This window comes from Haliotis asinina, chromosome 10 (assembly GCF_037392515.1).
Source record: "Haliotis asinina isolate JCU_RB_2024 chromosome 10, JCU_Hal_asi_v2, whole genome shotgun sequence".
NCBI lineage: Eukaryota > Metazoa > Mollusca > Gastropoda > Lepetellida > Haliotidae > Haliotis > Haliotis asinina.
Window position 1 is genome coordinate 42,032,941 of NC_090289.1, and position 27,869 is coordinate 42,060,809.

Genomic DNA, 27,869 nt, shown 5'->3' on the forward strand with positions numbered 1-27,869 from the left:
CACCCAGGATAGCCAAAACGCTTTCTACGCTCTTCCAAATCCCTCGAACTTTAAGCATGGAAGATCTAAAGAATCAACGGATCAGCTGCATTTTGTTCCCCATTCTCCTGACCATATTGATACCTCTCAAGGTTCACATGTTTCACCTGCTGAACCGAATATTGAGTTGGAGGGAATATTGCAATCAGTTTTGCAGATTTCCCAGTTGATCCCAATGTTAATGTCAATAAGGGGAAACCAATATGAAAACGGTATGTTGAAACACATTATAAGCAAAGAGACGGTGTTGCTGTCGACATTGGAGAAAGTGTGGTCAGAGGTGCAGTATTTCCTGAGTCCAGCTGGCCTTGAGAGCGAGGACCAATGTACAGCGGACGTCAGCGCCTATCTCCAGGGAGTGGGACAGGGTCAGATGTGGGCCTTACAAAGTGAGTCATTCTACAAATTCAATACACACACACACATACACACGAACACACACGTACACACACACACACACGTACACACACACACACACACACACACACACACACACACACACACACACACACATAATGCGCATGTTGCTGTATTTCCATATGTTCAGTTCTAGTACATGACATTGGGTTTGCGATGGTGTCAAGTTGGTGAAACGTTACTGAGCACCCTGGACCCGTGGAGATTCAAGGGTAGATTATTTACAGACCGCCGCCATATAGATGCAGTATTCCTGACTACTTAGTTAAAGCTAAACTCACTGACCTAGTGTCATATTGTTTTATAGTGACTCGTTATAGGAATGGACGAATGCTCACTTTCTTGTAGAAATTATGCAATGAACCTAAACGGTGAGTATTTTGTAGATTTAGTTAAATGCTACTGTTAAAGAAACAAACATAATGCTCTTTGGTGCTGCTAAACCTTCAGTTCTGCTAAACATTAGTGATGGTAAACCTTTAGTGCTGGTTGGCATTTTGTGCTGTAAACCTCTAGTGCTGGTAAACTGAAAAAGGTTCATTCATAGGGTTTATTGAGACAGTTCAACCTGGGACCACTAAGAATACAAGAGGCACAACTGCAGACGTTGTAATGGTATTCCTTACATTATCCTACCTACCAAACTGAACTTACAAACCTGACAGCAACACCCCCACCCCCCACCCCCCCGTCGTGATATTGGTGAAGCATCGCTAAAAACGGCGTAAAACTAATCTCACCCACCGTTTCAGTGCTAGATGCTTCAGGAAAACCAGGAAGGAGTATTCTACAAGGAGCGACCAAATTTCTTGGCAACTACGACCAATGTCTGGGTGTGTCACACACACTGACCAATGAAGGCACAGGACAAAGTCGTGTGATAAAAGGAGGTTACTGTCACTTTAAATTCACTCTTCCTGCGACCATAACCAATCTCACCAACGGCGATGACCCACTGTCGGTACGTCTCCTCTATAACCATGTTTTAGTTAGCTAAGTCGTGTGATAAATGGAGGTTACTGTCACTTTCTCCTAAAAATACCCGAGACAGTCACAAATACCACCACCAAAAAGCATCCACTTCCGGTAAGTGTTTCCCTGTAATGACAGCTTTCGAAAGGTATTGTGATAATTTAAGAAAATTTGAGCCATTGAGATATTTTATCAAGTTAGGACACCCTGTCGAACTATTTTGAATACACCCCTCAATAGTTTCTCTTGATGTTTTCATTCGATCTTACACATTACATTTGTAGATTGACCAGTTCCACAACTCAATAGAGTGGGACTTGTGTTTACCAAAGTCTTGCAATGACAGTCAAGTGATCGAGGCAGCTTCAAGATGTGAGTTCAATTCATATTTACGTTATATACTCCAAGCTAACCAGGTACGGAGAGCACCAACAAATAACAGTCTGGGTATTGCACCACTCTCAGCAATATTCCAGCAATATCACGGACACCAGAAATTAACTTCACACATCGTACCCATGTGGGGAATCGAACCCGGGTTTTCAACTTGACGAACAGACGCTCTAACCATTAGGCTACCCCACCGCCCAAGACAGCAAGGAAGCCGATGCTATTGACAAGTGAGTGAGTTTAGTTTTACGCCGCGCTCAGCAATATTCTAGCTATATGGCGGCAGTCTGTAAATGATCGAGTCTGGACTAGACAATCCAGTGAAAAACAGCATAGCATCGATCTACGCAATGGGGAACCCATGACGTGTGTCAACCAAGTCAGCGAGCGTGACCACCAGATCCCATTAGTGGCCTCTTACGACAAGCATAGTCGCCTTTTTTAGCAAGCATGGGTTGCTGAAGGCCAAGACCCCGGACTTTCACGGGTGAACGTGGAGGGGTATTTCTAAAAGTCACCAAGATTTGTATCATTATTTGCAGTACCTCTGAACACTACTGGTTTCTCTCTGATGTCGGCCTATTTCACCAATGTGACAGACTGGAAGGAGGACTCTGTCTGCGTGACTACAGTGTAAGTTCACAGAGATCGGTTGGCTTATTTAGAATATGAGAAGAATGCTAATGCTTTGGTATAAGAGCATACTTAGAATTGCTCACAATCTGCCTTTACTCTCGTATTTACGTTTTTCAGGGTTGTGTTATGTGTCGTCGTCGCGTTATCTCTTGTGGGGACCCTGTATGATATCATCAGCACGGAGATAGCTAGATACAGACGAGCACGATGTTACGTCGACGTCGACTTTGATAGTGACAGTGAGACCTTCGTGAATGATGATGGTCTGCTCGTTAACGTCGCAGCTGAGCATCAGCTCTCAGTAGGTTCAGGAAGACAATTTGTAAAGGAACAAGAAGACAATGATCGGTTGCACCAAACAAGTAAGAAATGTGGAGTTGTATCAAATACACTGTAGTTCTAGGTTCTAATCTTTCAATTTCCATTTTCAATGTCTATTTAAGTGATTCAAAAGGGGAAATTATCGCAAACACTCAAGTTGACATTAAGATTCACATTCCCGAAAGCTGTCTGTTTCTCAGGGGAGATTACTAAGCACCTTTCACAATTTGACTGCTGAATTGTTTGAAATTTATGTTGTGAAAACTTTGTGTATGGCAGCTTTGTTGCATATCCTCATTGCACAGCTCAGGTCATATGAAGACGAATTGGACAGATTGTGAACATTTAACTAAACAGAAAACCAAACAATCCTTACAGAAAAAAAAACAAAACCAAAAGAAATACAGGCAAAACCAAAAGAAATACGGGCAGAAACAATGAAACCTTGGCCGTGATGCTAACTATACCAGAGATCATCAACTTTCAGACTACATGCACCACACTTGAAACACCTCCACGACGGAACGGATGAAGGGACTGTTTTGTCAAAATGCCTTTCTTCTATTACCGTTTTAAGGTTTGGGTCGCCAACTCCTTCTGTCCTTCTCCATCAGAAGGAATACTGAGAGGATCCTCTGTACCAAGACAGATAATAGAGATCTGGACTGTCTTCATGGCGTCCGGGTACTCAGTATGGCCTGGGTCATCCTCGGTCATGCAACATCTTGGGATGGACTCAATAGCTGTGAGTAGTCAAGTTGTTGTGCATTTCCATGAAGGACACTGCCAATATACGTTTAATATGATGCGATTTACATCGAGCATGAATTACATACAATGTGCATGGATGACACATGCGGATTTTATATATGCTACATATGTTGTTATCCTATTAGATTAAGCTTTGATAAATATATCTACATAAATTATTTCATACATCACTACACTTCGAAATACTTAGCTGTCTAAATTTGTAAATACATGCATTATGATCGTGGTGGAACCTACTTGGTAGGTAAAGCGGTCTGAAATTCTTACACTATTTACATACAATGATAAAATGATAACTGATTTATTAGGATTGCAGTGAAACCTACTTGGTAGATAAAATGGTCTGAAATTACTATAATATTTACATACAAGGATAAAATGATACCCGTCTTCAATTCCTGTGTTATTTGATATGTGTTATGAGACATTTGATATTATGGCTGACGTAATTCATTTCCCAACCACCTTCTCTCGTTAGCTTTTAATTTACCATTATCATTTTATCATTATGTTTCGTTGTTTTCTATGTTTTAATAGAGTCATCGCCTTTCATAGTTCTGGTAGACTTTTCCATTGTCCGCATACACTATACTTAAAACCTTCTTGTATAATACCCTTCCACGACTGTAAATACCTATTAACTACAGCATTCTTGAACATTTGAAGAAAACCTGAAACATCACCAGCACAACCAAACATACAAAAAGCATGTGGAAATAGCATATCACGAACATAAGAACTACGTTATATATCCACAGTTATCATAACGTTTCATAAGCTTTCTTTTTTTTCTATATTGACTCATAGACACTAGTTTTAACCAATAATTTACAAATCTACATGGCGCATACATCAATGATATTTTAACGATTAATGCTTTTCTGGTGTGCCGAGGCCGTGAATAAGTCTCCCAAAAATTCTACATTACAAGTTGATAACTTGTTCATTATCTTATCAATATTTCCCCGCAGATGAAAACGTAAAAGATTATGCTGAATGGACGAGAAGATTCACCATGCAGGTCATCCTCAATGCCCCACTCGCAGTTGATACATTCTTTCTGCTCAGGTACAATCAGCAAACAATTTTACTTATGACAGGTTTTGGCTTAAATCTATGTTTTTTGGTCTTGAAAAATGATGTGTTTTTTGTTTGGTTGCGCAAATAGTGGTGTGGGTCGTTCTACATAAACAGGATTTGCATTTTGGGCCAGTTTTGCATGTTTGTTAATTCACGGCCATCTTTTTTTCTAGTGGCTGTTTGTTGACCTTACTGTTCTTGAGAGAGTGCGAGAAATCTACAAGAGGGAAGCCGACAGCCAGACAGATGGTGATGTACTACATCCATAGATGGTGGAGGTAACTGTTCTTGCCCAAATTCAAAACCATATATTGTTATTACCTAAATGAAAAAACAACAACACGCACTCTCCTTACTCAACTGGGAAAGCATCCACTGTTATTACCCAAATGGGAAAGGGTGTATGTTCGAAATGTACTAATGGCACAATGACGATGCCCAGCTCGTTACATTTGTTATGGGATGTGACCTACATGATATTTAATGCCATGAAAAACGCATCTTTCATGACAATCATAATTTCTAAATGACACCTATCCTGTAAATAGGAAAGATAAAAGTCTAAACAGTCATAAATATTTTGCAGGATGCTTCTGTCAAGAGATCATACACACCTCACACAATTGTAGACAAGTTAGATAACAAAACACAAGTGGCAAAGTAATAAACAAAATTGGAGGCTGAGAAACCATCAGTTAGATTATTTGTAGTGAGTAACTTTCGTTTTACATCGCTTGTAGCAACATCACGGCGGGGGACACGAGAAATGGGCATCACAATTTTTACCCATTCTGAGAATTGAACCCGGGCCTTCGCAGTGACGAGCAAACGCTTTAACCACTAGGCTACCCCACCGCACCAGATTATTTGTAACATCACTGACGACAGATAGAACAAAAAGCACACATCCATATGTCTAGAGAATATTTTTTTCTTCCCAATCCACTGTTCGCGTTTTCCAAATCCCAAATGTTGGTTTCTCAATCCTGAAGTATAAAATCCAATACAATAAAAAAACTCGCCATACACTCATACTCATTGTATGTATTGCAGATTGACCCCTTTATATATGATAATCATCATGATATACTCGGGCTTGCTGGACCACCTCATAGACGGACCTCTGGCTGAGGCAAAAAGCAACTTTGACAAGGACTACTGTCGGGACAACTGGTGGGCCAACATGCTCTACATCAACAATTTGTATAAGACAGATGAAATGGTAAATTTAATCATAATACATATGGTTAAATGTGGACATCAAGAATTTGTATAAAACAGATGAAATGGTAAAAGTAATCCTAACACATATGGTTTAATCAAGACATCAAGAATTTATATAAGACAAACGAAATGATGGTTACGTTGATGATTACTGTTTGATAGTGCTGTGGTTAACTGCTGTTCAAAATGCTGAGTTTATCAGAATACCGTTTATATTCATTTTCCAAGTAGAGCATAAAACAAGTACCGTCACAAACTGTTTATTGATGGCAGGGTCAATTAAACCCAATTTGATTTACGTCATTCATTCAGCAGTATGTTTTCTACTACATAGGATCTTATTACCTTCTTCCATTGCTCAGTTGCTAAATACCTGATTGATATGAGGCAAAGAACCAGGTTCACCTATAGTTCTTTTCCCAAAGAGTATGATTATAGAAATGGGCGCAACAGCATGTCCCTATTTAAGATTCTCGACAAGAAGACATGTTATCTGTAGCAGCGCTGATTAATGCTTGATTTACATTATTTACCTCACAAACGAAACCATGAGAAATAGAATTTTATCTAACGTGAGTAAGAATTGATCTTCAGCAACCAATGCTTGTCGAAAGAGGCGACTAACGTTATCGAGCGGCCCGAGTATCCCAATTGATGTCCATGCTGTTGATCACTGGATTGATTGGTTCAGTCTCTATTATTTACAGACCACTGCCATATAGTTGGAGTATTGCTGAGTTTGGTGTTAAACAACAAACAAACATTTGCGTATTGTAACTTTTCCCATGACCACTGGAAATCTCTGCGAAAGGCGGAGCCCATTATATACTGAACGACGCCAGCCAAACTTCACAAACACCATGACATTGAACAAGTCCTTATAAAACTCCAGCACAGTACAGAAAGGAAAGCCCATTGTAAAGTGTATGTGTGCCCCTTACCACAGGTCATCAAGCCTTTGTTCCCAAGGTACTGGATCCATTTAATCATGTAAGCAATGTCTGTTTCAGTGTTTGCAGGCATCCTGGTTCTTGGCAAATGATATGCAGTTTTACGTGGTGGCGCCACTAGCGTTACTCCCGCTTGCTTACAGGTAACTATGTAGTTTAAACATGTGGGTGAGAGACTAAATTCTTGTGCCCATGAAGGTCTAGGCCTCCTTCCACAAAGCTCCAAAGTGGTCTTAAATCCATACGGTAGCCTCAGTGCAGTGTTAAAGAATTTGAGTCCAGGTTAACCTAAGCAAAAGTTGCATCGTGGAGGAAAGTCTGTTTTAGAGCTAATCTTAAGCAACCCCTGCTTGTCTTAAGAGGCGACCAACGGGATCGGGTGGTTAGCCTCGATGACATGGTTGATTCATGTCATCGTATCCAGTTGAGTAGATCGATGCTCAGGATGTTGATCATTTGCTTATATGGCCCAGGCTCGATTATTACAGATCCCCGCCATAGAGTCGGGATAGTGTTTACTGCGGCGCTAAGCAACATATGAAGAAGGGGAAAGAGTCACGTTTTACGTTGCCTTTGATAATTTCAACATTGTCCCTACGAGCCACTAGGAAGGAGCTCCAAACGTTCTACCTACCTAGGGATCGTTCTATCCATTAGGCTAATCCAGACTGTGTAAACTGACTTACAATGGAATTGAAGAGGGTTAGGGAAGAAACATGGGAACAGAAAATAGGGATTGTATTTTCTATGTGAAAAAGGTGAATTCATGAAATATTATCTTTTCAGTTTTGCCTGGCTTGGTTACTGTGTGATATCTGGATTCATTGCTGTACATATTATATCATGCGGATATTTGGAATGGCAAACTAGAGGCAGCTCTATATTTGTGTAAGTAATTTTATCACTAATCATCTGTAACAACTCTCCTGTGTTAGTTTTATCGTTTATTAGGATTCTTTGGAATTCCAGGAAAGAGAGAATGAGTGAGTTCAGTTTTATACTGTTATAGCTATTTTCCAGCAATATCACGGCGGAGGACACCGGAAAAAGCACTAGATAAAAAAAAAACACATTTAAGAGCTTGTGAATGTCTTGTAATGCTATGATAATGTGCAGGGGCCATGACGGATACTGGTGACCTACTGCTAACATCAATGCTGTAAAATATATTTATCTGAAAGCATGTCATGTCCATGAAGTTTTCAAAGAAATAGGAATAGATTTGTTGTGGGCAGTCCCATCGTTCATGTCGAAATTCCCGCGCTTAGCTATAGTTCAAATTTATGTCGGTGGCCTCTCAATACTCGAGTCCTGGCTTCAACACCGTTATTCAGGTCATTTATCTGAATGAATATTTCATCCAAGGAATAATACCGTTTTCCTGGGAAAGGTCTACATTCCACCCTGGTGTCGTGTCGGTGTATTCGCCATTGGAATGTTGCTGGGAGTCTTGTTACACAGAACCAAGTGTAAATTGAAGACACGAAGGGTAAGATATGTATTATCTGTCAGGTGTACAACATTTCTGACCTTTATGCTGTTGCTTATTGCATTTGAAGATCCAAATTAGAATTGGTCTTCCTGAGCCACCTTATCCCAATTGCGAAGATCGACGCGCGTGGTGGTCATCACTGGATTGTCTGGTCCAGACACAATTATTTACAACCTTTAAAATATTTAATAATATGTATAATTCTTTCAACAAATATTAATATTACTTGAATTGCAATTCAAAGGGCACTGAAAAAAACATTCACTCACTAACACTGCTCGGGGGTGAAATCAACATTCATGTAACCACCGACTGAGAGGGATGAGAACATTATCCAAAAGCGTTTTTCCAAAGCGTTTTTCCTGTTGCAGTACCTCCTTCTGCTGGGGTGGCTGGTCTTCCTGGCTATTGGACTTCTGTGCTGCTACATCACATATGACCAGATGCGAGAGGCTGACAGACAATGGGGAGTCAATACGAGAATCGCCTACCAAACTCTCTCCAGACCTGCCTGGGCGTTGTTTGTGTCTTGGGTTATCTTGGTATGCTGCACAGGCAATGGAGGTAATATTCCTTTTAAGAAAGTGAACAAAAACTGTCCAAACGCAAAGTTGAAAAAACCTAGACTTAATGCCAATGCGTAAGTTTGCTGAACTTCGTTGAAAACGCCAGTTTGTGTGGATGAAAACTACATATCAGCAACAACAGTTCTATGCCTCTTAATCGCCTCCACTTCAAAGATGTTTCAAATGTAATATAATGAGAAATCAGAAAAAAAACCCTCAGCTTCAACCAAAGAAGGACTTTTCTGAAAGTATGTTTAGACAAACCCAAAGGATTTGCTGGATTTTTGTGAGCTCAGAATCTTGAATTCTATCAGATCATTTGAGTTTTCTACTTTATAGACCATTAAACTGCAAGACAAACTTAAAGAAAAACGTCTTTCCTTGATATAAGCGACATTTGTCGTTATACTAAAAAATACTTCAGAATTGTGAATTCTAAATGCATATGCACTTACACAGCGTAGTATAGAAAGCAGGTCGAGATGAAGAAAACGTCCACTTACAGAGCTCGAGATTATATGTTTGATTGGCATTTTAGAAGTTGATGGAAAATAGAAAAGTATAAAACTTTATGGATGACAACTTCTTTACTTCTATGATGCTTCGTATATCGTTTTCAAGCAAGATAATGTTATACTTGTCTTAAAGAGACTGTTACAGGATTTGTTATCTGAAATAAAAGGAGAAAGGAATATATAAAATACTGGACTACCAGCTATGTACAATTTGGGTATGGATGCGCATGCGCGCCACAGTCGAAACACTAAATACCTTACCTTCTAAATGGATGATACGTAGACCCACGTAGAAGATACTCGCTGTTTCGTATATGAAGATGATAGTTCAACGTTCATATTGTCATAATCATTAGTTTTACGCCCCACTCAACATATTGAGACCGTGATAAAGAACATAGTTGGATATATATAGGTTTACGTAAACTATCATCTACGTAAATGTAAACGTCCAGTGTCGATATTAATGTTTCAGATTGTGGCATAAATACGTTCCCATAAATTTCCCTCCAGTGTTCACGCCCATGTGAACCTTTAAGTGAAAACACAGAAATATCAGTCCCTCTTCCTTGACTTCCAGTAGCAATTGATTTTATTTTTAACACTATGATGTATTTCCAAAAAGATGTTTGAAATTGAAAGGCATTTTAGCAGCATTTTAAATGCATTTTACAACTGCAGTTCCTAGCTTAAGCTGATATGGGTACCCACGATCACAAACATCCAATACTTGAATCTATGAGTTAATGGTACTATCCTGTTTTGTTGTTTTTTATCCCGCAGTCAGAAATTTCAAGCTATGTTCTGAGAGCAATCGAATCGGATTTTCATGACGTTACTGCAGTAGCCATAATGATAATAACATACTTCGTAGGCCTTAGTCGATCTGTGAAAAGATGACATTAATGATTCCGTTTTCTTTCTATTAGGTATTCTTTACTTTTATAATTCCAAGGTGTTTAATAGTTTGTATATCATTCAAAAACTTTACGTATGGATTCCGAGCTATCACGATAAATATTTTCTGGTCAGGTAAAGGACAGACTCTGGCCTGTCCGATTGTGACATCATCAACGTACTGACTGGGGTCGTTTCTCATCAATCATGGCTTTCGCAGATTGATTTTGATTTACAATCTGGTTATACCTAACCGAAGTATAAACTAGTGTGTGTTCTGATGGGTGTATTGATTTGAATTCATTTAATTTAACATTTATCATTTCATACTGGTATTGACACTTGTGTCCACCATTGCAGGTATTATCAACAGTATCCTATCATGGTCTGCCTGGATTCCTCTGGGTAGACTGACGTACGGGGCCTATCTGATCCACCCAATCCTTTTGTCCTATACCGACTTCTCAGTGAGGTCTCTGAGATATGCTGATGTTGTATTTGTGGTAGGTAACACACCTGCCTGGCAGACTATTCCCTGATCTAAACGACATTATGCCCAAAACAACTGTCTAAATGCCCGAGCTAAGAGCCGCGTTTGACGTCGCTTATTGGTCGAGTCATCCCATGATTCATATATTTTACTCATATCTGGAATCGAACCAGATTCGGTTGATATCATGAGTCAACACGTTAACCACTTAACACCCAACCTATCTAAATGAAGATATGTTCCGATGTATTATAAACAGTACTGTTAAAAAAGAAACACACACACAAGCATTCAACATCCCATGAAGGTTTGAGCTCTTCCTTGTGCTTCCTTAAGTATACTAGCACCACTTGCCTGATGGAAAGGACGTTGGCAGTACGATGATAGTAAGGGAACAGATGAAAGATTTGTTGGTTCTTCACGGTACAGTTTGGTCTATACTGGTACCCAGAGTACTGATGAACTGATCCAGGGCTACTCCTGCATCGGCGTCCATACTAGGACAATAACTGATGCAATGGCAGCTGAGCATATTGGCCCTGTGATGGGGAACAGATGCGGTACGAGTCCAAAGTTTTACTGCATTCAGTCAGGACTGCCGCCTCCTTGGGCATCTTCGTCGAACAACAGGAAGTCGACATATTTGGAACAATCTGTAAAGTGTAGATCAACTCTACAGCTCAACCTGATCGTTGTTAATTATGACCAGTAGCAGACAGCATATATCCCATACACGTGTTATAGCAGCGTCTCTCTGTCAAGTCGTTCATCGCCTTTGTGTTTGTGCGACACTGTGCCTGGCCTGGTCTGAAGAAGGTGGCACAACCTAGGGATAATCTACATAATCCTCATATACAATGTACTGCAAGTAGATACTGCACATGCTCCAACGTGTAATCAACACTATCGTCTAGCGTTGTGAATTTCTTGAAATGTCACAACTGATGACTGTTTCATTACCAACAAACAATCATCGAGTAAAAATAGTTCCCGTCATTTTTCAGATGTTCCTATCCAGGCTGTTTTTACAGATATGTATATCACGATGCAACTTGTTACTTTACAGTGATATCATGAACAAAAACCTCCTTGAGTCTTCAGGAAATATTCAGTCATGACCTTTCAGTCAGTGAAGTCAGTTTTCTAAGAAGTGTTTCAAAGACTATTGCAATAGTTCCAAAATCACTGCGACCAGTCGTCGATTATTTCAATTAACTGGATCACTACTACTATCGTCTCGTCCATAGATCTGAAGCCGATGAAGATTCGGGTTATGAATAATTTTATGGAATCCATGCTTGTAGTAAGAGACAGCTAACAGGATCGGGTGGTCAAGTTCACTCTCTTGCTTCACACATGTATCTCAATTGCTCATGATGTTGATCACTGGCCACCACCATATTGGCCACCTTAAATGCTGCCGGGCCTTGCGTTAAACAACAAATATACACAATAATATGTCAGACGCTAATGAGTATTTGACACACAAGATGTTAAGTTCTTGTGAGTTTGGTGTTCGTCCATTCAGTGTCTTGATACTAGAGACGTCCCAGTTGCTTTCATTCACCAAGTGTTTAGGCGTGCAGTATTACAAATAATTCCATCACCTAATTCCAGGTTCGTCATTTGAAAATATGTCATTTGTTTGTTGTCGAATTTTCAGGTGTGTTTAATAGTGAATATATTCATACAGCCAGCTTGTCGTTTACAGAGCTACCACTACATAGGGACATTCGCCGTTTCTTACGCCCTGTCGTTCATCACCTGTGTGTTGGTGGAGTCTCCGTGCGTCGGTCTGGAGAAGGTGGTCCTCACCAGGCTGAGGCTCAAGAAGTAGGCATTACAATGGAAGAGACGCAAGTTAATCTTGCTGAATGTTTCGCTCGAATCCTCAGAAAGAATTGACACAAATGTCTGGGCGGTGGCCACACAAAGGTTTTTGGGTTATCACCATGGTTCTGATGAGCTACATGACGAATTGGTCAGACCCTTGGCGTTGTTTGATTGCGACACCGTCATCATACTGGCTTGGGTCGTTTTTCATCAATCACGGGATTGTCTGATTGATATTGATTTACAAGCCACCAAAACATAGCTGAAATACTGGTGACTGTGGCGATAGAGAAAAAATATTCATGAAGCGATGATAGACAATATATCTTGTCCAAAACATTATGTCCAGTTTATAACATTTGCTTCCTTTCAAGCTACAGTTACATTTACGTCCGCCTCATTCATGGCTTCATTTTCATCACTGATGGAATTTCCGTGAATTTGCCTTTAACATTTGTGTTTCTTTGTCTTAAGCTAAAAGACAGTAGATGATGAATCTTCGTTGAATTGCTCAATGAGACGAGGAATCTACATGGAGTTGCTCAATCTGGCAGTGTTTTACTTGGTTAACCTTCATTGTAAATTATGCATGAAAACCAAAATGTACACTGTGAAAAACAGTGGACTGATGTAATGACAACTAAACCTTGTTTCAGAGATTGTTTTACAGACGCAATAATGCAATAAAGCTGATGAACTGTTAACGTGGTCATTTTATTTTAATTAATGCGAATGTATATTCCGAGGTTATGTGTGAGTGAGTGTTTAAGATTTGTTTTACGTGGCTTTAAGCAATATTCCGCGGACACCAGAATGGACTGTACACATTGCGCCGATGTGGGAACTGAACCCTGATCTTCGGAAAGACGAGCCAACACTTAAAACAGAAGGCTGCCCGACTGTGCCCAGTTTATATGTGATCATCATCAGCCGAGAGATCGATAGCGCAATCTGCTAATCACTAGGATCAATCCACGAATGTACGATACGCTGACATCCATTATCCTACCTCATCTCAGAATGTCCATCTCTGATTGGTTCATATGACCTTGAACAATTTACCATGTATACACCGCCCAAGTTGGGTGGAGAACTTTGTGAGGGACAATAAATCATTTAAACCTCTCCCCATTGAAACAAGACAAAACATGCATCCACGGCAGTCAGTGAAAAGGGAACGAGTGTTTTGGATAGACTAGTTAGTACCATGTCATTAAAATATATGTATGAATTTTAGTGAGTGAGTGAGTTTAGTTTTACGCCGCACTCAGCAATATTCCAGCTGTATGGCGGCGGTCGGCAAGTAATCGAGCGTGGACCAGACAATCCAGTGATCAACAACATGAGCATCGATCTGCATAATTGGGAACCGATGACATGTGTTAACCAAGTCAGGGTCTCCTCTTAAACAATGTATGAATTTTAATTTGTCTTAATGTTACATTCACATAATGAGAGAACTAAATATTCGCTAAGATAAATTTGTTTTATTCTAAGAAGGTTGCACAAAACGCTGTATATCTGTCATTACAATGCTACAACTTACATTAATCATTTGCAAATCAATGAGACCAACTATGCAATCCTGTTTGCTATCTCTTATATCATTACTTGCTGAAGAGAATATCACGTCCGGAGGAGCGAACCAGTGTATTAAAATCTAATTTATATTGAATCAGATGTAATGCTTAATGAAACGCTCATCATACCAATATCAGACCAATTCTATGGCATTTTGATGAATTTATGTCCTATTAAAATTAGAAATTAAAATTAAAATTAAAAAAGTTGTTCAACAAACTATGACTAAAACATCTACACTGTTCACTATTTGTCACGGCGGAGGAGTGAGAGGGCGACTCCCACGACAACCACACGGGATGCTGGTTCTTTGGAATTTAAGGTCATTGTCAAGGTTGCAAATCTGAAATTCCCGAAATCAAGATTAATTCGACCTTTTGCACTTCCTCTGCTCTTTAAGAAGCTGACAAACCAAGAAAGTAGTACCCATAGAATAGCCAATATTTCGGTTGGCTATACTACACCGGGGAATAAACCAGTCGTACTTGAAGACCCGGTTGCGTGAAAGTGGAGTGGAGTGAACATATTGGGCATGGCAGATGAAGAACTAAAGCACTGTGTATGAACAAAACGGTTATTCAAATGTAATGTCACTGTCTTCTAAATAAGAAATCCGGGAGGATTTGGGAGCGATGGACGTATTTAACTTCGGGTCCTCAATTTGTTCTTATTATGGTACATGCACCGTTTGAGTGAGGCCCATTTTCTGGTGTCACCCGCCGTGATATCGCTGGAATATTGCTAAAAGCGGCGTAAAATCAAACTCACTCACTCACTCACTCACTCACATGCACTTTTAGTATCTATACACATCATAACTTTTCATACAGATCTACCTTCCAATGAACTGATCTCATATAATGTCAGTACTTATGTGGTAGAAGTGTAGGTTACGTGTAGCATCTGGTATTGTACCAGAACATGTTTGCCAAAACTACCTCAAGTTTCCCCTTGTTTCCGAGCATCCTCTGCTTGTAGTGCCAATACCTTGGGAATATGATTCCAAAGAGAAAATTTGCTTTTCCGATTTTCATAATGGTAAAGCTCGTGCACTGCAAGTAGCTCCGCACTCGGTCGGTGTTAATGAACATTAGCTTCGATTTGGGATTTTGACCTGTGGTGGATTTGCCACTTCCTACCCTGTTCATTTTCAGATATTTTCAGACATATATCAAGTGGTCCACTTTGTTGTTAATGTAGCCTCATTCCCTAACTACTTTCAATCTGTCGTGCAGGATCGAGTATTTATTGCCATATGGCATATCGCTTGACTGTTAATGACAGGAAAACGACCCCAAACCCCCCAAAACAAATCACAATGATAGAATTACTCCTTGACTTTTAAACATGTTTCGGCACTAACACACTGTCCCAGTATTCAGATTTTGGATTCCATCCCTCCATTGCCACAGTCAATGTAAGTAACGTATCGATAAACAGTTCATGCATGTTATTGATTTCAAATTATAAGACTTGTTGTCAGTCTCAGAGATTTGCATTACTAGTATTTTATACGACTTGAAGCTAACTCATTAACAGTATCAGGAACTAAACACATGCAGGTATAATAAAAAACATATTCATTCATGTGCATCCCAGCAATGTATGTCGCAAAAGTCAGATACAAGGGGAATGTTCAAGAATATATATTATACCAAAGTAGGTGCTGATAGCGAGTAACTCTATCTATGGTTTCACATCGCATTAAATAACAACATGTTTATCACCATCCTTATCATCCTACCCACACTTTATTCAGTGACAATAACTTGCGTCATCCATACTGATGTCTACCTCTTGAGCTTCAGCCTGGTGAGGACCACCTTCTCCAGACCGACGCACGGGGATTCCACCAACACACAGGTGATGAACGACAGGGCGTAAGAGACGGCGAATGTCCCAATGAAGTGATAGCTCTGAAAATATATACCTTCTTGTGTATACATGCAACCTTCATCTGCTATGTTGAAATGCTTTATATAATAAAAATATCTTCAGTTGGCATACCTTCGGGGTTTTCCTGATAAAGTAAGGGAAAGGGAACAGACTTATCCACAAAACAAAACCTGACCCTAACTCACGTGTTGTTCAGAACCACAAAATTAAATTTGTCAGGAATGACATGTGTTCAGATACATACACCTGTCCATATACAAAACAGATAACCTCATTTGCAGCGTGAGGTGTATGCACAGACTGTTTCAAACAGGAAAACTGTGATAATATGCACAGATTGTTGCAAGCAAGACAGCTGTGTATATGTGTAAAACATTTATGATACCTGAAGGTGGCCCTAACATAAGTATAAGTCGGTCGCATGACGCACCAGGTTCTCGGCAGTAGTACTGAAAATGATGCTCTGGGACATACTGTGTGCTCACTCACTGAATGAATGAATGTTACTATAAATTGCATTTCCTTATTTCGGGATTTCGTAGGTAGCCACGTTGTTCGCGTGTTTACTTGTATTAGCCGACCCATGCTCGAATCCTCACAATAGTGAAATATTCGGTGGTGTGACTGAATCAGTGCTACTCGTTAGCTTTTGATTCTAGGTATTGCATGCACTCGTGCTACCTACCACTAATGCAAGATCAGCATATCTTAGAGACCTCACTGAGCACGACGTGTAGGACAACACGACAGTATGGATCAGATAGGCCCCGTACGTCAGTCTACCCAGAGGAATCCAGGCAGACCAGGATAGGATACTGTTGATAACACCTGCAATGGTGGATATAAGAATCAATACCGGTTTGACACAACCCTTCATTTATAACCTCATTCGAAACAAACTATAATACCATATTAACAAGAGGAGGGGAGAGGAGGGCACAATTCATTTGTCAAGAAATTGCCAGGGCTCGCCTAGATTATCACAAAGTCAGCGTCTTAGAAAATCTTACCTCCATTGCCTGTGCAGCATACCAAGATAATCCAAGACACAGACAACGCCCAGGCAGGTCTGGAGAGAGTTTGGTAGGCTATTCTCGTATTGACACCCCACTGTCTGTCAGCCTCTCGCATCTGGTCATATGTGATGTAGCAGCACAGAAGTCCAATAGCTAGGAAGACTAGCCACCCCAGCACCAGGAGGTACTGCAACAGGAAAAACAGTTTGTATACTGATAATGTTCTCATCCCTCTCAATCTGCGGTTACATGAATCTTGAGTTCTCCGAGCAGTGTTAGAGATTGAGTGGGTTTTTCCACGGGTATCATTCTGACGTGTACATATCATCCAAAGGTCAGATCTAGCATGTATGGACAAAAAGATGATTGTAAGAAGATTATAATTTTGAAACGAAATATTTTAGACAAAAACAATAGTGGAACAAAAAAAAAACGAACCCACCATATCAGGTCAGGTGTTCTTTTTTCAGCGTCAAGATCATGTTTTTCGAATTACTGTTCGTATGGCCCATGGCTGTAGAAAGATGCATGTACTTTGATAATATGTTGTTGTTTGTAAGCAGCTCCATCTGAATCGACTATTTTATATTTTAACCCAAACTGAGCACAAACTTCAATTAACGCGACACACTTGATCTTACTCTTGGTATCTTGAGTTTACACTTGGTTCTGTGTAGCAGGACTCCCAGCAACATTCCTATAGCGAAAACACCAACACGACACCAGGGCTGAATGTAGACCTTTCTCAGGAAAACGGCATGGTTCCTTGGAAGAAAGCATTATTAAAATATATGACCAGAATAACTGTGTTGAAGCCAGGATTGTCGGGTCAAGACTCGAGTATTGAGAGGCCACCGACATAAAGTTGAATTATACCTAAGCGTGGGAATGTTGACATGAGCAATGAGACTACCAACAACAAATTTATTCCTGTTTCGTTAAAATTTCATGGGCATGCTTTCAAATAAATGTATTCTACAGCGCTGATGTTAAGGGTAGGTCACCAATATCCAGCCATATCATGGCTCCTCCACATTAGCAAAGCTTGGAGTGAGTGATGTGGGATTGACGCCGCTTTTAACATAATTCCAGTTATGACTTATCACAGATTACAGTGAGAAATGATGCTTACTTGCGACGTGCCTCCTCAGTACAATCAAAACAGCACCAGGAACAAGGGTTTGACAATATGAGCTACAACCAGCGCCACACGTGTAGACACAGTGAGGCATGAAAATCTAGCCTTGAGCAGTAAATCTAGCCTAGATACCAGAGAGAAGTATCGTTCCAGAATCCAAACTGCCATATGTTAACCTTACCATCTAGATAAAAGGTACTTTGGGAGCGTTTTTTCTAAGTATCTCTCATGAAATTACTTACATAAATAATGAGCTGCCCCCAGTTTGCCATTCCAGACATCCGTATGATATGATATGTACAGCAATGAATCCAGATATCACACAATAACCTACCCAGGCAAAACTGGAAAAGAAATGGTCGTGAATGTATGCTTTTAATGCATAAATCATTTTTGTAAAGGTTGTGAAAATGAAACTCTTGTAAATTGCGTTTTTTGTGAGCTTATGGTGTTATTTATATATGTATCCTTCCGCACGAGATAGCATGACTAAGCGGCGATGTGTGTGATCTCCAACGCAGTCTTCACTCACTCACTCACTCACTCACATGACTGATGTGTACAGATTACCCGTAAACAAGCGGAAGTAACACAAGTGGTGCAACCACGTAAAACTGCATATCACTTGCCAAGAACCAAGACACGGAGAGACACTGAAACAAACATAAGAACCAAAGGCTTCAAGTGACTACTTCATTCTGGAAGGAAGCAATAATTCCGTGTCGGTGACAGCGTGGCCAAGTGTTGGCAATAAGATCTCAATCTGTGTTATTCAACTCAAGGTGCACAGGAGCTCAGGAGGGTTTGTCTGTTTCAAAGAACACATATATGGTAATCAGTAAATAAATAGGTATGAATAGTGAGTTAACACTCCGTGTGTGTGTGTGTGTGTGTGTGTGTGTGTGAGTGTGCGTGTTTGTCTTCCTAAACAATCGCTCAAATGATATACGTAACAGTATAAGATCATGAAACATTGTTTGTGTCACCTGAATCAATTTCGTGTTAGTTTTGCCCTGAGATAAGCCAACAATTTGACCACCATTCTGAGTGAGTTTTAGTTTTACGTATCACTCATCAGTATTCCAGCTATATGGAGGCGGTCTGTAAATAATCGAGTCTGGGCCAGTACATCCAGTGATTAGTAGCATGAGCATCGATCTGCGCATTTGAGAACCCATGACATTTGTCAACCAAGTCAGCGAGCCTAGTAGCCTTTTATGGCAAGCATGGATTGCTGAAGGCCTGTTATACCCCGGATCTTCACGGATCGACCACCATTATAAAGAATGTCTAAACGATCAGCAATACTGATTGAATTTACCATTTCATCTGTCTTATACAAATTGTTGATGTACAGCATATTTGCCCACCAGTTGTCCCAACAGTGGTCCTTGTCAATGATGTTCTTTACCTCTGCCAGAGGTCCGTCTATGAGGTGGTCCAGTAAGCCCGAGTATACCATGATGATTATCACATATAAAGGTGTAAGTCTGGAACATCACACGGTGCTTGGTGAAAAGGGATCGAGTTGAGACACATATACAAAAAAGAATATAGTATCGAAACACCCAAGTTTTATAACAGGACCTATATTTAGTCGCAGTTTACACGTCATGTGTGTCTTCACATGAAATATTTTGTAGTCAAAGTGTTAATAGAACCAACACTTGCACATGGAATCTCGAGAGATCACCAATCTTATGGTCTGTAAGTTTTCGTTCATGAATGTTTTAGATCGGAATTGTCTAAATTTATCTCTGTGTTAGATCGCTATTCCACATCGGCATTTTGCCCAATAATGTGTCCTTTTTGTTTTTTTTCGGCAAAATATTGATTATACAAAAGCAAGTGACGTGTTATGTCCCTTTAGGACAGGTAATGACACTTACCTCCACCATCTGTGGATGTAGTAAATGGCCATCTGCCTGGCTGTAGGCTTCCCTCTGCCGGACTTCTCACATTCTCTCATGAACAGGAAGGTCAACAAGCAGCCGCTGAAAAAGATTGTATGTGAATAGGCAAGAAAAGGACATGTTGCTGTGTTTGTTACATTCAGTATGTATACATCCTCTTCTCTTCATGTTCCATTCATGCTTGACATGAATATCAAGGTACGAATATCCCTATCGGAATATCGCACCCATGACCATGAAAGAAAAGAAGGTGTACATGTTATCCATAAAGTTTGTTCAAAATCGTACTTCTCACCTCCTAAAATGCCAGTCAAAGATGTTCATACTCAGCCGTATATTTGATAAACCAATGACATATTTGCAGAAACATATCATGTTGTCCCTTCGCCTTCCTAACATAAACGAAAGTTCTCACATTCTCGCTACTGGTCAGTTGACAAGAAGCAAATACTTGTGATGAAATGAAATGTCATTTTGAATAAATCATATTCGCTTCTATCGAATCCAAAATTCTGATAATAATTATGGATACTGCATGTTACAAAAAGGCGCATCGTTTGACTGACTGCACGTACCTGAGGACAAAGAATGTATCCACTGAGAGTGTGCCATTGTTCACGAACTGCATGATGAATCGTCTCGTCCATCCATAGTAATCTTTCAGGTTCTCATCTAGAGGGAAACATCAATAACATGTAGACATTAAAGGGGGATTAATTTAGAAAGCGTAGGAGATTAATTGAAGCATTGATTAATCACTGGAGATGTATTCATACAGATGGCTCTGCTTATCAGTAAATTATGAATCGTTCGTGATGCACTCACAGTTCATACGATGGTCCCAGTAAAATATATGTCCGAGGATGACCCAGGCAATACTGAGTACCCGGATGCCATGGACACAGCCCAAGTTTCCATCCCCTGTTCTGGTACTGAGGATCTTCTCCGTGTTCCTGCTGACGGAGAACGCCAGGAGGAGTTGACGCCCCAAACCTTAAAAAATAGGTACATTGTGTAGTTGGAAAGGACAGTGCGACGAAAGTACTGACCGATTCTTCTCAGAATGTTCGCCCGTCGCCTCTACGCTATGTAGAGTTGTGTTCTTCAAATCAGAAACATATGATGGTTCAGGTCCGAGCAATCCGGGCTTTACTTTCATTAAAGCTCACAAAAGGTGATATATATTGAACACAATTCAAACTAGCCTCACAAAAAGTACTTATCTAAATCTTTGAGAAAGTTAAAAATCTAAATTGAGATTTGATATGCAGTTATTCGAATGGAATTCGAGGTGATTTCTGAATAGCCTAAAAAAACACCCAGTCTGTCTTCACAGCCAAAACTCATTTTTAACACTTACGCTTTATTTCATAAAGAATTACCTACATAAAACTTTTAAGTGAGCGTGTGAGTGAGTGAGTATGTTTTTGGCCATTTTTAACAATATTCCAGTAACGTAACAGACAGGACACAAGAAATAGGTTTCACACAGAATACCCAGTTGGGAAAAGAATACGGGTCTTCAGTTTGACGAACCGATGTTTTACCTACGGGGCTATCCCACTGAATTGTATCTCCTGCACCTGAGTGACCTAGAACTATAATATTAATGTGCTGGAAAATATGTAATTGTATGACATGACGCACTTGGTGATTCTAGCACGACATTATGTGGAACTCGATTTTGATTGGCCGAGAGCTCAAAACCGTACGTAAGTTGCACTTTAAGGACAGCCAGTTAATGTGACAGAGTATGAATACAATGAATTCCTTCACCGTTTTGTTTGTAACAAACATGTCTGACATCTCCCTGTGCGGCATCTTTGACATTTTTGGAAGTAACTGCTACAACCGTTTCTAAACTGTGAGCGACAATGATCTAAAACAATTATTGTTATAAATCAACGATAAAGGATCGCAAAAGTGAGAACAGACTACCTTTGTCTTCGAATTATGTACCACCAAGTCGACACTTCAGTTAAAGGATCTGTCTACTGATAGTGCTGCTGTACGTTACCTTCGTTTTGTTGCTCGTCTTTTCGTATCGGTTGGAACTCAGGATGTTCTATAGCGTTGTTTATGCGTCTATACTGTTGGCTGTTGAATACTGTTGAATGGTTTGAAGAAGAATTTCTGTAGCCCAATCCCACTGACGAAACATTTATACAGATAGCGGTAATTCGTTTCACATTTGATAAACTGAAACACTAGAAGGCGTCTACTCGAAGAGTAGGTGTATGTCTATTTGTATAAATAAGACAGTACACATTTGGACTTAAAATAATCCTCAATTAAGTTATCACTCATTTCTCAGAAAGCTTTATTGCATAGATCATTAATTATTTCGAATTTCAGTTTATTTTATTCATTAGCAAATATTTCACTTAGATTTACCATTTTAGCTTTCTAGATATCGAAAATGAACTGCTACAACCGTTTCTAAACTGTGAGCGACAATGATCTAAAACAATTATTGTTATAAATCAACGATAAAGGATCGCAAAAGTGAGAACAGACTACCTTTGTCTTCGAATTATGTACCACCAAGTCGACACTTCAGTTAAAGGATCTGTCTACTGACAGTGCTGCTGTACGTTACCTTCGTTTTGTTGCTCGTCTTTTCGTATCGATTGGAACTCAGGATGTTCTATAGCGTTGTTTATGCGTTTATACTGTTGGCTGTTATTTATGAAGACTTCGTTGTTGTGGGTGCCAACCCCAGAGTCTCTGTCACCGGTAGTGAACTCATTGTCGCGCTTGTGCCTGTAGCTCTTTATCTCTGCGCTGATGACATCATACAGGGTCCCCACAAGAGATAACGCGACGATGAAGCATAACACAGCCCTGCCAAATAAAGGTGTCAATGTCAAAGAGGGCGACTGATTGAAAGAACTCTAGAAGGAAGCCTAAGCCTTGTGTCATACCATCCACTGTCTAGTCTCATGGCAGAAGCCTAAGCCTTGTGTCATACCATCAATTGTCTAGTCTCATGGCAGAAGCCTAAGCCTTGTGTCATACCATCCACTGTCTAGTCTCATGGCAGAAGCCTAAGCCTTGTGTCATACCATCCACTGTCTAGTCTCATGGCAGAAGCCTAAGCCTTGTGTCATACCATCAATTGTCTAGTCTCATGGCAGAAGCCTAAGCCTTGTGTCATACCATCCACTATCTAGTCTCATGGCAGAAGCCTAAGCCTTGTGTCATACCATCCACTGTCTAGTCTCATGGCAGAAGCCTAAGCCTTGTGTCATACCATCAATTGTCTAGCCTCATGGCAGAAGCCTAAGCCTTGTGTCATACCATCCACTGTCTAGTCTCATGGCAGAAGCCTAAGCCTTGTGTCATACCATCCACTGTCTAGTCTCATGGCAGGACCTAGGCGTAGTAGTTGTAAAAGTGTCTTTTTCGCACGTAAACTCATACACACACACACACACACACACATATGTATATATACACACATATACATACATATATATACACACACGTGTGTGTGTGCGTGTGTGCGTGTGTGTGTGTATGTGTGTGTGTGTGTGTGTAGTAGTAGTTCTTTCAATCCGTCGCCCTCTGTTATAAATTGTAACATAATCCATATCGAACCCAAGACAATGAAAGAGTCACTAATAGGAGGTAAACGTACACTGCAGCCACTGCGCTGGAGTCTTCTTTCCAGTCCGTCACTTTGGAAAAGTAGGCCGACATGAGCGAGGAACCAGTACCGTTAAGAGGCACTAGAAAACAATTACATACACATAGCTGATTCTGCTGTCTACGGAGATATACGTCACTGAATTAGAAGATACCTTCCAAAATGTATGTGATATCTGCACGAACCTAGATTATACCTATGTGTACATGTACGTAGAAGATATCTACATCTTTGTAAATCTAAGAAGAAACGCTGGTCTACGTACAAGATACAGCTATGTATATGAAGTTATAATCTACGTGGTCTCGAAAACGTAACATCTACCATCGATTTATTGGCTTTGATAACCATACTACTACTAAGCGTCAACAACTTGACTGTTTGATGTAGCCTCTGTTTTAACTGACAATTGCCATTTGTTTGTCTTTCAGCCTCGACGAGTCTTTAAACACTAAAAGAACATAAACAAAAATATAACTCTTCGTTAAAATAGGTTTAAGTTCTGTTAAATGAAGTATTTTGATTATGTTTTGCTTTAACACTGGCAATTTGACAATTGCTATGATTTTAGGACGTTTTGGAAAGGTCCAATGAAAAGAAACAACCACCAAATAAACATGTATATTTTAACAAGCAGTTTTCGACTCGAATGTAGACGGAATCATTTGATAGATAGATTGGGTGATTTTGTGTAAGAGCTTTGCGGTGTTTGTTGAATGTACCTCCACCCCGTAGTTCTGAAAATATGTAGTCAACGAGCCGTATGTGGTGTGCGTCCATTGGGGAATTAATTCGGTATTAGATGAAGAGTAAGTTGAAATTAAAAAATAAGAATGCAGACTGTATAACACATAAGTCTCATATGACGTGGCTTCATAGTTTTCAATAAATATTTGGACGATGGCTGTCCTGAAGTAGACACTATATCAATATTATTTAAACATCTTTAGTGGTGTTTCTTTAACTGATGACTTATAATGATTCATTCTCTTCCCACAGAAGTTACTACTGCCATATTTTCGTACGTCACCTCTGTTCTATATTTTCCAACTTATATCCAATATGGCGATGTAGTGATATGAAAACATCGTTTTCATGGATGAAAATATTATCTAATTAGACGGAAGTGTCATCTACGTATGTGCAACGTTTATTGGCATTTGTGTGAAACTGTCAAAGGGTCTTTCAGGCAATAATCGATAAAATGACTTCCTTTGACGAATTGTAAGGACAATGACTTACATCTTGAAGCTGCTTCCGTCACTTGACTGTCATTGCAGGAATTTGGTAAACAGAGGTCCCATTGTATGTAATTGTTGTTGATCTGCAATATACTTATATTATGATATGTATAACCTTATGTGAGAATAAACAGGAGGGAAGGGCCATGTCAATAGTAATTTGGCTTCAAGCATGGCCACCATGCTTCATAATTTCAGTTTCAGACATTAATTCTCGATCATGATGTTACTCAAAGTTACTTGATTTTCTGGTCCTGACTCGGTTATTTCCAAATGTCCGCCACATTGCTGAAGGTGGCGTTAAACTACAAATGTAATGAATTTCTTTGAGACGCATTTACAAGTTATTGCAGTAAGGGAGGATAAGAATGTTTGGATGAACAACTTCTATCTTTATTATGAATGTCATAAAGACATTGTTCATTTATGCATTGTTATCCTTGAATTTCCTTAAAGTATAACCTATTTGTTACTTGCTCTGGCAACGCATGAGTTAAACACCAATAGTTGTTGCAGAGGGTGATGTTTGCTCACAGAGTTTGAACGTGTTTTGCTAAGTATAACATGAGTGTAGAGGAGACGTACCCACAGTAGGTCATCGTCGTTGGTGAGATTGGTTATGGCCGCAGGAAGAGTGAATTTAAAGTGACAGTAACCTCCTTTTATCACACGACTTTGTCCAGTGCTTTCATTGGTCAGTGTGTGTGACACACCCAGACATTCGTCATAGTTGCCAAGGAATTTGGTAGCTCCTTGTAGAATGCTCCTTCCTGGTTTTCCTGAAGCATCTAGCACTGAAACAGAGTACCGGAGCCCCCAAATGACATCTAGCACTTGACGCATACACAGTAGGCAAAGCTGTCTAAATATGTTATACGTATATATCTGTTTAAGTTTCTTGGTATTTTTCTCGCCAACAAAATATGGCAATCCTTGACCATGGTTAAAATACATGTTGGAAAGTAAAATACTGGAAAATGTAACCAATTCTTTAAGACAGTGTAAATCGTAGCTGCCGGAAAATGATTGTCTCGATTCCGCGCAGAGGGGTTAAATAGTGGTAAACAAAACATTTATGTATCACTGAAAATCACCTTCTTTCAGGAGCAGGTTGGGATGTTTGTATCCTTTTAACTGTGTGCAGTTTCTGTTTGACAGACACCAACAGGAAGGACTTTCGTGCCCTTTGACCAATCTTGAAACCAGTACGTGGCCAATTCCTACTCCGATCATATGCTTCTTTCAACGGTTGCATCTTACCTCGTTCCATGCACAACAACAAAATCCTCCATAGTTTAAAGGATCTACAGGTTCATGATACAATGTGTACAAGATAAGCATGTGTTCTGCAAGAGTCACAAGGTGCTTGCAAAATGTGACATGACCTGTAACATTATATATACACATAAATGCATGTATTGCAACTAAACACACGGGCATGCAGCAGCCATTTATGTAGCGTATGTGTCAAATTTGGGAGAGTGTTAGTTAATTTTGACTCACTTTGTAAGGCCCACATCTGACCCTGTCCCACACCCTGGAGATAGGCGCTGACGTCAGCTGTACATCGGTCTTCGCTCTCAAGACCCTCCGGACTCAGGAAATACTGCACCGTGGACAATATCTCCACCAGTGTCGACAGCAACGGCGCCTCCTGACCACCCGAGTGTTTGTTTATAATAGTCTTCAAGACATCCTGCATAACATCTCCTTGTTGATTTTCCAACATTCCCTCCAACATAAATGCTTCTGTAGGTGAAGCATGTGAACCTTGAGAATCATCAGTTTGGTCGAAAGACTGAGGAGCAAAAGGCTGTTGACCTTTAGCGTCTCCGCCCCCTTCGTACTTAAACCTTGAGGAACCTGGCAGAGCATTCCAAACAGTCTGGGATCTCATGTGGTCTCTGTGTTGTGCAATGGACTTCTTGTTTCTGCCACTATCCTTATGAAGATCGTTATAGGTTTGAGATGTCACTGCTGAACACATGCACACTAAGATGATGATACCTATGCTTAAATGTTCTGGAAACTTGATCATCTTCTTTTATCACGAGAATCTCTGGCGTGTTGATGATGAACGGACATGTGCTCCTCCCAGCGCCAAATACGCCTCACCAATATCACCTTCAGTCTCAATATTGTGATCCACTTAGCCCTGTTCAACATGAAATTACGTTTTTACTCTGTTAACTGTATATTCAAATCATATGGCAAGGGTTTGTCATAGAATTTAATTCGAAACATCTGCCAAGCAGTGCAATGTCCTCGTATATTTGATATCGTCTGGTGTCTGAGAGAGCAGATGTACTTAGCAGCAGATGTATAAACAGGTTCCACAAGTGGCGCTGACGGCCGTGAAACATAATCACGGCGAGTTTGTGATAACCTTTTATACATTGTGTTACTCATAGTGAGTGAGTGAATGAGTGAGTGTGGTTTTAGCAATATTCCAGTAATATCACGGCTATGAGACCAGAAATGGACATTGTACATGTGTAGGGAATTGAACCCAGGTCCTCAGCGTGACGAACGAATGCTTTAACCACTAGACTAACCCCACCGCCCGTATAAGCTTTTGCGTCACTTTGAACGGTGTTTCTGTCATATCCTGGCGTGTCAGTTTAAGGTAGGAGAAAGACGCCTCATACGAATGGGCCCTTGTGTGCCTGTGAACTCAGCACTTTTCAAAACACATTATTACTTAACTTGCAACGCAAATAGATTGTGTAATGTGAACCGCGCAGCCTCTGCTCAGGGAGTGTATTTACCACAGTTAAGCGATAATCATTGACCAATACTACGTGACTCGCTTTAGTCTAGAAGGTCGGCGTCCATAGTCCCT

The 27,869-nt window shown here is 40.1% G+C and overlaps 2 protein-coding genes across 2 annotated transcripts; one reads left to right on the forward strand and one right to left on the reverse strand.

The window, feature by feature from the left end:
- Positions 1-253: 253 nt before the first annotated feature.
- Positions 254-12,597, forward strand: LOC137298699 (nose resistant to fluoxetine protein 6-like). Its single transcript, XM_067830980.1, has 15 exons — positions 254-428; positions 1,209-1,417; positions 1,713-1,800; positions 2,361-2,451; positions 2,572-2,816; positions 3,353-3,520; positions 4,518-4,614; positions 4,800-4,904; positions 5,680-5,848; positions 6,861-6,943; positions 7,587-7,688; positions 8,166-8,289; positions 8,664-8,856; positions 10,631-10,773; positions 12,472-12,597. The coding sequence occupies exons 1-15, from the start codon at positions 254-256 to the stop codon at positions 12,595-12,597; spliced, it is 2,118 nt and encodes a 705-aa protein (XP_067687081.1).
- Positions 12,598-15,964: 3,367 nt separating this feature from the next.
- Positions 15,965-27,065, reverse strand: LOC137298700 (O-acyltransferase like protein-like). The gene is made up of 15 exons (XM_067830981.1): positions 26,531-27,065; positions 25,617-25,821; positions 25,029-25,120; positions 23,778-23,868; positions 22,737-22,981; positions 20,963-21,130; positions 20,713-20,809; positions 20,114-20,218; positions 19,546-19,714; positions 18,795-18,877; positions 18,467-18,568; positions 17,728-17,851; positions 17,081-17,273; positions 16,756-16,898; positions 15,965-16,090 (listed from the first exon to the last, which is right to left on the reverse strand). Exons 1-15 carry the CDS (start codon positions 27,063-27,065, stop codon positions 15,965-15,967), a joined length of 2,478 nt encoding a protein of 825 aa, XP_067687082.1.
- Positions 27,066-27,869: the final 804 nt, after the last annotated feature.